This window comes from Echinococcus granulosus, assembly GCF_000524195.1.
Source record: "Echinococcus granulosus chromosome Unknown EG_S00013, whole genome shotgun sequence".
In the NCBI taxonomy this organism is placed as follows: Eukaryota; Metazoa; Platyhelminthes; class Cestoda; order Cyclophyllidea; family Taeniidae; genus Echinococcus; species Echinococcus granulosus.
Genome location: NW_020170393.1, coordinates 130,745 through 143,058, shown reverse-complemented (window position 1 = coordinate 143,058; position 12,314 = coordinate 130,745). Strand labels below are relative to the sequence as shown.

Genomic DNA, 12,314 nt, shown 5'->3' with positions numbered 1-12,314 from the left:
TCTCAGACAAGCGCTCTCGTAGTTAATTCAGGATATCTGAACCATCATCTGTGATACCACGGTATGGGTTTAAGATGCGAGGAGTTGGCAGATTGGGCAGCTGTCGCCTCCCTCAACAGTGGTCAATGGACAATATTGGCGAAGGAATCCCCTATACCTCCACATTACTTTGTAACTCTGAAAGACTCTCATGGAAAATAAGCCTGCTCGATTATCATAAAATGGAGTTTCGTTGCATTTTGAGGCAATTTTACTGATGCTCCATGTAACACCACGTGCCTAACTCACCCTTACCTCTTACTACCTAATAGTACAAAGTAGGCCAATCAAACCAACAAATCATGCTGACATAGGGATGAGAGGTCAAGTGTCTACTACATTTACTTGGTATAACAAAATCTGCCGAATTAAGCGATCCTGTTGCTTTCGCGTCACTTTTACGGTTACCGAATCTGCCTTTCGGTAAGGATTAGCAGGACCATCAACTACCTTCAAAATCGGGTTGTCATTATAAAACAATGCTTAATTTTATGGTAGATATGAGTGTTTGACTTCTTCATCATCATATTAAATTTATACCCATCAAGAACGATTCCGGCGTGCCTTACTACCCTAGTACTGCCGAAGAATACGTGTTCTGGTTGGTCAAGCCTGCTAAATGATTGCCCTTGATTTTGTGCTTAAAGCAATTCAATAAAATATTTTAGCTTTTATGATTCCTCTCTACTCTGATTATATGACTGGTTTTGGAAAATCAGGTTATCCTAAGACAGATGCCTACCCTTCTCCTTGAAAATGGCCAATAAAAGCTAAAGGGCTTAAATTCGCCAATAAGACTAGAAGTCGACGCCCGGCAAATCTCCTTTCTCTACCGATATGACGCTCCTACAAAAGAATTTTACATCAACAAATCTGGGAACGCATTTTTTTTCACACATAGATTAAAGTAACATTTACTACTGGCTTTAATCGGTGGTCCTCCACCATTGACCACTTCACCTGATCTTTCTAGCATATCCTATAGAGATACCTATAGATCTTAGCTTCCAAAATCATTATAATGAATTAAGAAAACTTCGGATTAAGGGCTTTAGTTTTTTTTTGCTAATAAGTAAGGCGTTGCCTAGACTTATTGCAGAGAGCACTACATCTTATCGCAATGAACTACACCGTATACACCGCTACTGTTACTTGTTAGTAGTAAATATGAACCAAGGTGAGAGGCGGCAATTCTATTTATAAAAACATTTTCGTCCTTCACTAGCAAGAAATACATTAGCTGTACTTCTTCGCAAATAGTCTTATGGGTTGCCGTTGCTTAATGACCACAAAGTCTCGTGGCTGCCGGGAAGTGCATGCGGTGACGAGCGCAGTGGTCTCTGTCCACCTGAATGGAGGCGTTCTTCATGTGGATTTGTTTCTCCAGAGCCATTTGCTCATCTTGGAGGTGCCTGAGATTGTTCTCCGTGTTCGACAACTGGTTTCTCAACTTATCAATTGTTTCTTGAATGTTGTGCATTTCATCCAGCATTCTAAAAGTAAAAAATATGAGACAGTCACAGAATTGCAAACACAGGTATAAGTGTCTTCTATGTAAGGTTACGGCATGTCTTCTTCTCTGATCGACAATTAAGGTGCAAAAACATACGCCTTCTGAGGTGGATCACGACAGTTTTCGACATTTTGTCGCTGGTTGTGCAAATGAAGTCGCGTCTGAACTGTCTGGACGTAAGCATCTTTGGCAACTATTGCATTCTCCAATTCCTTGATGCTTTGTTCCATTTTAGCGATTTCATCGCATGTCTACAAGATGGGGAAAATCATGCCACTTCATTCACAAAGACTGATGATGCAGTAAAACTGTTTAAGAATTGTATGGGATGGCACCGGTTTGTAGCGGTACAGGTAGATACTACATAAAATAGTAGCAGTAAGCCTATGGTCTTCCAACGAGAGAACAGACCTTTCTGAGTTTATCAGTGAGGTTCTTTTTCTCGCACTCGTACTCGTCGAGTCGTCGCTGGAAGGCTGCATTGACTGTATCCTTCTGCTGAATAACGTCACGTTCGACGTCGTGGAGGATGTTTTCGCAGAGCTGGAGGAGGTGATCACTGGCGATACGCTCGTGCTCCGAGCGCAAGATGAGATCATGAGCGTGCTGGGTCCATGACTCCACTGTGGACTGGGCGGCCTGAGGCCAGCTGCGGGCCTCGCCCGCGTAGTGCTGCTTGTTGGTGCTCTCGGGAGTCAGGTGTGCCCCCTCCGTATCCAGCATGTCGGCCTCATGTTTATCGCTCCAAGCCTTCTCCAGATTTGTCTTTGCCAGGCGGTTTCGGCTAATAGCGCAAAAGCATTACATGCAGCTATCTATTTATTTGCCCCTGTCTCTAAACTTCATCTATTCACCTACCCATATTCTTCGAAGAAATATCATTGTCTTTCTACTACGCATGCCACTTTTGTGTGAAAACTTTTTCATAAATAAAATAGTTGCTAAATGTGAGAAGGATGTACTCGACATACTTATACTTAAAGTATGAGGAGCTTTCAAACAAACCAAAACATTTATTTACAGGTGTAAAAGAGTTTTCTAGCGTAGCGTATGCGCTGGCATATGCTGGGATCAGTAAAGGCACTGTTAATCAAGATTGCAGGTAAAGGCAGTAGTGGAAGCATTAAGTGGGGTGAGATGGTAGTTCCTCACAAATGGGGGCGTGAAATACGCAGATATCTACTCGAGTGGAAGAATTCAACGACATCCCAATTCGGCGCTGGGACACTTGGCCACTTGACGGTAAGGCAGTAGAATAATGTAAGTTTTAAAGACCGGCAAACATCCGTTATGCACGCGAAGCCGATTGCAATGGCTTGCAATCTGCAGCTCAGGGATCATCCCTGGAATAACTAACCCCGAGGTAATGAGCGCATATCTTGTAAGGAAACTTCACGAGGAACAGACCTTTCTGCGGCAACAGTAAGTAGCCGCTTACACGCATTTGCAATCTGGAAATGCTAGCAGACACCAAGTGCTAAGACAGCCTTCCGTTTTTGACTAGGAGAGATTGGTTGAATGGCAAAGTGAAGCAGACTGTTGAGGTGGTGTCAATACGTTTTTATGTGTAAATGTTTTTCAATTTTCGTAAACATTGGGGTCTGTGCCAAAAACAGAGGCGGTTTTCACTCCTTGAAATTTATTCTCTTCCCCGCAGTTATTAACCAAATAAGTCCCAGTTCGATTCGAAAACCTTCTTAATGTACATTAGGGACAATTTTTACGTATTTTTCTCTATTATAATTATAACAAAGCAAATGGATAGAAGGCAGAGCTTACTTGAGTTGATCGTTGACCTGTTCTATTGACCGTTTAATCAGAGCAATGGCCTTGTTAAGGATATCGAGTTCCTTTTAAAAAAGCAAATAAGACATCACGATAGGTACTGCTGAAACTAAAATATCAGTACTATAGTCGCCAATTTGTAGTCTTTTATCCCCACCATTGAAGGCAGAGTTCATTCAGGCACCTCGCTTCGTATGGTTAATTAAATGCTTTTGTATTATGCTGATCTGCGTACGCCGCTAGAGAGCGGATAAAAAATAATACTATGAGAGTAGCCTGCATACTATACTCGGAAATAATTCAGGTGCTCCAAAACTCAAAAACAAAAGCGGCAAATAGTAGACTTCGAGTGTTCGGTCCTAATCAGTATCAAAACCCGCAATTCTATGTAAGTCTTTCAATGCAGTGGTTTGGCTGTCAATGCTGGAAAACGTCCATTTTGAGTTTCTGCTCATGACCATCGCTAAAGATTTCAATTTCGAATATAAAGTTGCTTAAGGTGGTAGCTGTTAAGAAACACATTACCACAGCTCTTTGTAAATCCATGGCTCATTAATTTGCCACTCTTATTGGCATATATAGCACGGAGAGAGGTTCTTATTTCATTCTTCTTCGAAGAACAACATGATTATCATAGTCCTCAAGTAATACTTGCAGAGTTTTTAGAACACTTTTATATCAGTGAAAAAAATCTAATTATGAAAAAGTGACATGTTATTTTAGGCCTCAGTCTTTCATGCGCTCAAAATTTGCGAAAAAACTATAAAATAAGCTATTTACACCTAGACAATGAGCAGATTGACGCTTACCTTTATGAGCTGAAGCTCAACTTCGTCTTGCTGCAAGTCCTCCCCAAATCGTCGTTGTCGAGCGTTTAAGCAGTCCGTTGTCAGGAGAACGCACTCATCCAGCGTTTTGAGGCTGGTATTCAACTCCGCCAGCCGTCTGAGCAGCGATTCACTCATGTCAATCACTTTGAGGATCTCCTTCTCCATTTCAGTCTTCCATAGATGCAGATCGGTGAGACGTTCTCTCAGTCGCTCCGTGGTGTTTTGGAAATCTGCTTTACTTCGCTCCTCCGCCTCCATTATCATGTTCCTATTATCACTGCGATTCTTTTCACCTACATCAACATCCAGCTGCGCCAGAGCAAGCCGATTCTCCAGGGCGGCACGCGCCTCCTCTGGTGCGTAGCGACCCGAGCGAAAACCAATAGTTGAGACACCACTCTCAATGCCATTTGAAGTGGCGTAGACTTGCTCAGGAAAGCACGGCGGTGTCTCTCGAGGAGCTGCGCGTTGGGCCAAGGTCTGCGCGTCCGAACAAAACATAGTGGCTGATTGAATACAAGAGCTTCCTCCAACTAGCTTTCCAGACCTTGGATCGATGGGATCGCCAGTGCAAATTTTTTGAACGAGGTCGAATGGTCACCTGATTGTTGGCGTAAGGAATGAGTGGAGCTGGACTTGAGTTTGCCTGCTATGTCGCCATGCCAGCGTACACACAATTGTGTGGGCATTGGTGTAAATTACATCGTTTGATGTTTTGGTGCGCAGCTGTAGTTGTCATGTGCAAGCTCTGGTTCTCATCAGCATATCTTCTTCCAGCACTTTGTGGACTCTTTTCATACCAACAGCAGGAAAATTCTCCTGAGAAATGAATTAAACTACACTCTTGATAGCTATTTACTCTCAAACTAAATTATAAATACTTAAATCATCTAGCATCTTTCTCAGAGGGGCCATTTGATAAATGGATTACTTAGGTTCTCCAAGTTATAATTTATTACTAGGTGGTAAAATGTGGGCTCTCCAGCCTTGGAAATTTCTATCACTGTCTTGTTTACAACCCTCTACTCCTTCTGTGGACTACGAATGAACCTTGAATTTGCATTTATGTGGCTTATCACATCCGTAGAAATGACTAAAAAGTCAAAAGTGATAAAATGAGTTTGATTAAAGGCTTAATTTAGTTCCTGTGCTATCATAAAGCAAACGTCGTTTGATAATCGGCGATCGCATTCTCTGTCGCAGGCATAGGGAAAAATATACCATACACGATTATTTGCGCTGAAAGTTAGCCTCCTCCTAACCGAAAGACTTAAATATCCATAGGCTGAAAAAATCGAAAATGGATTTCCTTGTTTCTGACTCAAGAAGTTAGCTTAAGGGTCGCTTTAATGCAACCAGATCTCACAAACCGGTGAGAGGTACGTGCAGCCTGTCGCCATATGGTCATCCTGACAATGTAATGTTCATTTTTACCAACGTAAATAATATACTTAATTTCCTATCAAATATGGTTGTTATAAGAAAAGTAAATAGGATCCAAATGTAACTTATTGTAGTCTTAAATATTGCCAAATTCCACTCAGCAACTTAAGCTGGCATTTGAGCAAAACATTTTTGAGAAACCAAACTTGGTCCGCTTGAATCTTTCCAAAGATACTTTTTTTTGGATTTGCTATTAATCGGCCTTTGTTATAAGTGACCACGTGCATCCCGGTCAGTACGAATTTGCGAAGCGGTGGTGGTTTGTCACGATGTCTCAGTCAATGGTTTCGAAGAAAAGGAGGGAATTTATTGGTCTCTCGGCGCCATTGGGATACGTTGCTGGTGTCGGCCGTGGTGCCACTGGTTTCACGACACGTTCTGATATTGGTCCAGCTCGAGAGGCTACAGATGTCTCGGACGAACGTCATATGGCTCCGTCCAAGCGGAAGAAAGAGCAAGAAAAAGAAGAAGAAACTGAAGAAGATCTTAATGAGTCAAATTACGACGAGGTTGATTTTGCATTTTCCTTGCTGTTGCAAAGGCTGTCTTGTATTTTCTGCGACCTTGTAGTTGCAGTCATTACAAACATCAACTCATTTGTGATTTTAAATGTTGTGAACTGCGTCAGCGATATTGTTGAAATGCATCAGACTTAGATTTTCTTGTTTCTCCCTCAAATTACGGGGTCAATAAACTCTCGTTAGTCTTTACCTTAATGCAGTGCCCAATTATTTACTGGACCAAGCAGTGCTGCAGAATGTTAAGCTTACTTATCTTGGCACACTTTTTTGTGAGCTGATAATAAAATATGTCACATAATTGCACTTAATTAAACCGAATGTCAAATAACTTCCCTTGCTCCACATCGTTGTTTCCAATCCTTCCCATCGGTTATAAGCACGCATTTACTAAATTAGTTCACAGGTTACGGTGGGAGCATTTGTTCAAAGGATCCTTACGAAAAAGATGACGAGGAAGCAGATGAGATCTACGCCTCGATTGACGAGCGAATGGATGAGCGCCGCAAAACTTACAGAGAAAAGCGTGAAGCAGAAGAAATCGAGCGTTATCGACGGGAGCGACCAAAAATCCAGCAGCAATTTGTCGACCTCAAGAGGGAACTAGCAAGCGTGTCAGAGAGTGAGTGGCTCAGTCTACCCGAAGTGGGCGACTCACGCAACAAACGTCAGAGGAATCCGCGTGCTGAAGTCTTCACACCTGTTCCAGATAGCATCCTGGCTAAAGGGCTTCAGGATACTCAGGTTAGTCCTCCTTATATGATCTCATAAGGCATAAACTCCACTGTATTTATAACTGTGTACTGCATTGCTTGTCTTTCGTCCGTGTTAAAACACCACGGCTTATTCAGAAATCAACTGATTTACAAGGCAACTACCCGAGAAGCTAATTATTCCGTTTTTCAGCAAAGATTACGGCGGTTCATTAAAACAAAAATATCTTACACATAGGAGATTTGGGGCTCTAACAATTTAAGTATTTGAGAAATGGGACCCCGTGGATAATATACGGTGCCGTTTCTTTTAAAACCACCCACAAATGATGCTTCACGTTCGTAGGTTTGTTGACTAATTTATTTGCTCCGCTCTTGTAGCTAAACACAAAGTTAGACCCAGCAGAGCAGCTTCTGGGCGGATTGACTACGCCTTTCGGCGCCCAAACACCCACAGGTGATATTGACATGAAGAAAATCGGACAGGCTCGTACATCACTAATGGACATTAAGCTTAACCAGGTATCTATCCCTACGGGAATTGCGATCCTTTTTATCCTTCTTTCACGTACGTTTCTTGAATATGCCCCCGGATTCGTCCACGAGGAATCGACTTTTAGCGCTGATTAGCCTCTCCACTCCTAGGTGTCGGACAGTGTGTCGGGTCAGACAGTAGTGGACCCTAAGGGATATTTGACGGACCTGCAGTCAATGATTCCACAGTACGCCGGTGACATCAACGACGTGAAGAAGGCCCGACTTCTCCTCAAGTCGATGCGTGAGACCAACCCTAAGCACCCGCCTGGTTGGATCGTTTCCGCACGACTTGAAGAAATCGCTGGTAAACTGCAGGTTTGTCCACATCTTGCATACTGCTACTTCTCTACATCAAGGAATTTGCTTTGGAATAGACTAATTTCATTCTGACAAGATACAAGTTTTTTGCGTCCGAGTTATCTATGAATTTGGTAAAAGAAAAACCAACCTGGAGATAGCCTTATCGCGACCACGTAAAAGAGCCGGAATGTTGGTATTAGTTTAACTGACTTGAATATGGCGGCACGAAATCAGCGTAGTTGTCGAATTGCACGCGACTGCTAAAGGTTCATGCAGTTTATTGCATAATTAAAACAAATCTCAATTCGTTACAAGTTTAGTGATCGTTGCCTTCAAGACTTGGGGTTATTTATAAAAGGTGATTGTTCAGGGCTATTATATCCTGAAGATGAAATTGCTTTTCCTTAGGAGGCTAGCACTCAAGCTGCCCAGTTTCCGTCTTGTTGGCACAGCAACAGAAAATGTCCACTCTGTTGCCTTTTACTAGGTCGCGCGCAATCTGATAATGCGGGGCTGTGAGAAGTGTCCTAGCTCAGAGGACGTGTGGTTGGAGGCGGCTCGCCTCTGTCCTCCTGACCAGGCAAAATCTATCGTTGCACAGGCCATCACTCACTTGCCTCAGTCGGTTGGTCTCTGGGTTAAGGCCGCCGACTTGGAGACTGAGCTAAAGGCCAAGAGGACCGTCTTTAAGAAAGGTGACTAGTGTGATATTGTCCTTGTCATTTAAATGGTGTGAACACCCCAAGCTGATGATTATGTGTGTGCTTGAAAGCGCTGGAGAGCGTGCCGAATTCCGTGCGATTGTGGAAGCTGGCAGTGGAGTTGGAGGAGGAGGAGGACGCACGGGTAATGCTGAGCCTGGCGGTGGAATGCTGTCCCACCTCAGCGGAGCTGTGGCTGGCACTGGCGCGACTGGAGACCTACGAGCAGGCGCGGGTAGTCCTCAACAAGGCGCACGAGCAGATCCCCACAGAACGGCAGATTTGGTTCGCTGCCGCCCGCCTGGAGGAGGCAAATGAACAGTGCACCCGTGTGGGAAAAATCATTGACGCCGGGGTCCAGTCGCTCAAGGCCAACATGGTGGAGATCAACCGCGACGAGTGGATCAAGGAGGCTGAGGAGTGTGAGAAGGCCAAGTCCATCCTCACTGCTCAGGCCATCATGTCAGTTGTTCCTCTGCTTCTTTGTTTTTGTCTTGACCCGATTTTAGACTTTTCATTGGTTTGGAGTCTTTTGATACCACTTATTGGAGTACTCCTTTATGATTATCGCGATGAAGGATAGATTAATCCCTAGAGCGGTCTCGCGTCCTTTACTTTTTTGTTTGGGTGAAACTCATCCACTTCATATGTACTATTATCCCCTCTCAATCGTTACAAAACTTCATATAAGTAGCTTTTGAGTCATCCATTTAAGAATACACCAAAAATATTACTTTATTACAACCATATTTTCCTTTCGACAGAATTCATGTAAATTTTGAAACCCTTGCCTTTACCATTACAAAGTTATTCATTTATCATTCATAGTATGAACATCAATCACCCTTTTATCCCCCTTTCCACCAACGATTAACAGGCATTGGGATCCAGACGATCTCTCGTTATTTCATTCGCGGGTACTTTACTGTGTACGGGCGGTGATAGGCACTGAGATTCGCCAGGTGTAGTTCTCGTTCCCCGGGGTTCTACTCCCCATATGTCAGAAAATATTTGCTTGAGACAGGTCTTATCACTTCGCTTCATAATTAGCCACTCTTATCCTCATCTAGAAAAGCCATCATCGGTCACGGGATAGAGGAGCAGGACAAGAAGCACACATGGTTAGCAGATGCGGAGTCGTGTGCAACAAATGGGGCAATCGAGTGTGCACGGGCTATCTACGCCGTGGCGCTGGCCCAGTTCCCCAAAAAGAAGAGCATTTGGCTGCGTGCCGCCTACTTTGAACGCAATCATGGCACCAGGCATGTTCATCCGCCTCTCTTTTACCGCTACTGATGTAGTAACGGTAGAGCATATATTTAGCGTATATTCGTTACCTATATCCAAAAACTATTTTTACCGCTTCAATAACCTTTTCCTTTATAAAGAGAAACGCTGGAGGAGTTGCTGGATCAGGCGGTAATGCATTGCCCCCATGCAGAGATTCTTTGGCTCATGTCTGCCAAGTCGAAGTGGCTCGCTGTAAGTCAACGCCTACAGAAAATACACCACCTCATTTATGTTAGTAAAGCGTAACCACGTTTTTGCTAGTCAGTCCGGGTGTTAATTCCTACATTCTGGCAAATGTCGAGAGAGTATACAAGACTGATAGAACTTAGTAAAGATAAACCGTTTAACGCATCAACTGTTTTATACTCCAATCGCCTTCAGTGGGTGTTTTTTTGTGTCAGTGCATTCACTTACTTTATAATGCGCTCACTTATAAGGCTGCGTTTAAGCAAACGTGCATGCACCAGAACTGAAGCCAGAAGCTATTTCCGCGACTTCCTTTCGGAGTAAATTTTTTTTGCATTTGGCAATCACAACAATCTAGTGCATCAACGGAGTCTTCGCATGCAGTTAAGTGTGAAACACCGACAACACTTAGGGCATTACGACAACAAAAATTTACATTCGTGAAAATTACTTGTTTCATCGAATGTAACTTTACGTCTGTGGGCATGAATTTTAGATCCGGTTCAAGTTAAGAAGAATTCGTAGTAAGTGATATCAGGACACATCAAAATATCGTAGAGTGGTGATGGTGGTGATTCACAGTTTTAATTAAACACCCACAGACTTGTTGACGCGTCTCAACTTGCCTTGCAGGGTGACGTACCAGCTGCACGATCAACGCTAGCCAATGCTTTCCAAGCGAACCCCAATTCGGAGGAGATATGGCTGGCGGCAGTGAAGCTAGAGTCGGAGAACTCGGAGTATGCGCGCGCACGCCGTTTGTTGGAGAAGGCGCGCTCCTCGGCGCCGACGGCGCGGGTGTGGATGAAGTCGGCGCGCCTCGAGTGGTGCCTCGGCGACCTCGAGGTTGCAGCGCAGATGCTCGAGGAGGGCTGCGCCAAGTATCCCCTCGAGCCCAAGCTCCATATGATGCGCGGCCAGTTGGCCGAACTTCTCGCTAAACAGAGACCTGAGGAGCACGAAAAATTCCTCGAACAGGCGCGTGACGCCTTCCGCGAAGGGGTACGCTCTATCCTTTTAATATTGACTTGAATTTATGCTCTTATGAAGAAAAGTTGCGTACTTGCCCTCAATAATAAGGTAAGAATTTCATGAAAGGTGGCACTGGTCTTGTCGAAACGACATCCCAAGTTATGCAATTTCCTGACCTTTTAAGCAAGTGAAGATTTGATTTAATACAATTGAATCCCCTTCAGTCGGATTAATCAGTAGCCGTTTCAAAAACCTCACTTTTCCCGATTAGAAATTCCTTTTTCCCTAATTCATTCGTTTAAAGATAATATGGTAGTGTGCTCATTACAAAACCGAATCGTGTTGACTTTAATGAATTTGATTTCAAAACGGTGGTCGGTAATGTCCAAAAAATGCCAACTACACGCAATCCTCGCATTAAAGTAGTCGCTAGCTTTAGTGCTAGGTTTAGTCAACGACGATATTTCGCATGACACCTGATGCGTTTACTGCCTCTTGTTCGCAGACAAAGGAAATCCCCCATAACACTACCCTGTGGATCCTTCTCTCGAGACTGGAGGAAAAGACAGGAAACATGACCAAGGCCCGCTCCATCCTCGAGAAGGGACGATCGAAGAACCCCAAGGAGCCAGCTCTCTGGTAATTCCATTTCCTTGCAATAGTGTTTCCGAGAAGTTGGAGAGACGGCTGGTTGTCTTTGCACTCGTTGGTGTTGTTTCTAGGCTGGAGTCTATTCGACTGGAGATGCGAGCCAACTTGAAGCTCGTGGCAGAGTCGTTGCTCTCCAAGGCTCTGCAGGAGTGTCCAAATGCGGGATGTTTGTGGGCGGAGGCAATTTTTATGACCATCCGGCCCCAGCGCAAAATGAAGTCAGTTGACGCATTGAAGAAATGCGAGCACGACCCCCTTGTCCTGCTTGCTGTCTCGAAGTAAGCTCTCCTCTTCCTCTTCTCTCGTCTCTCCTCTCACGGTTTTACCATTTCGGCTTTTCTCACCACATCGTAGAATGTTCTGGGCGGAGCGGCTCACTTCGAAGGCCCGCAGTTGGTTCATGCGAACCGTAAAGCTGGAATCCGACCTGGGAGATGCGTGGGCGTACTTCTACAAATTTGAACAACTTCACGGAACCGAAGTGAGTTTGCTTTTCCTGATTCTTCTACAGCACCTTCAACGGTTAAATAATGCACCTTTTTGTAATCCCACTTATTTTTCGCCTCCGTCGCAGGACCAGCAGAAGGAGGTGCTGAAGCGATGCATAGCGGCGGAGCCACGCCACGGAGAGGCATGGTGTCGAGTGAGCAAGGACTTCCGCAACTGGCGACTCCGAACCGCTGACCTCCTACCATTGGTTGCCGACTCCCTGCCTCTTCCTACTTGATAACTGCCTTCCTTCCTTTTACCCCTCCCCTCACCCACTGATCCAAAGTTTATTGGTATTCTGCCCCCATGTTCTAAGCAAATCTATTGCCACTGGCATCCACTCAATT

General features: G+C 44.3%; 2 protein-coding genes across 2 annotated transcripts; one reads left to right on the top strand and one right to left on the bottom strand. All coding sequences in view use genetic code 11, as the record gives it.

The window, feature by feature from the left end:
* Positions 1-1,318: 1,318 nt before the first annotated feature.
* EGR_02733 (Tektin-4) lies at positions 1,319-4,668 on the bottom strand (the record flags this gene model as incomplete). The annotated part of the gene is made up of 5 exons (XM_024491982.1): positions 1,319-1,532; positions 1,649-1,803; positions 1,964-2,336; positions 3,332-3,402; positions 4,147-4,668. The coding sequence occupies 5 exons, from the start codon at positions 4,666-4,668 to the stop codon at positions 1,319-1,321; spliced, it is 1,335 nt and encodes a 444-aa protein (XP_024353476.1).
* Positions 4,669-5,879: 1,211 nt separating this feature from the next.
* EGR_02732 (Pre-mRNA-processing factor 6) lies at positions 5,880-12,205 on the top strand (the record flags this gene model as incomplete). The annotated part of the gene is made up of 13 exons (XM_024491981.1): positions 5,880-6,119; positions 6,528-6,872; positions 7,223-7,363; positions 7,487-7,693; positions 8,166-8,373; positions 8,451-8,841; positions 9,450-9,645; positions 9,781-9,861; positions 10,489-10,857; positions 11,333-11,466; positions 11,550-11,756; positions 11,833-11,959; positions 12,053-12,205. 13 exons carry the CDS (start codon positions 5,880-5,882, stop codon positions 12,203-12,205), a joined length of 2,799 nt encoding a protein of 932 aa, XP_024353475.1.
* Between the last annotated feature and the right edge of the window lie 109 nt (positions 12,206-12,314).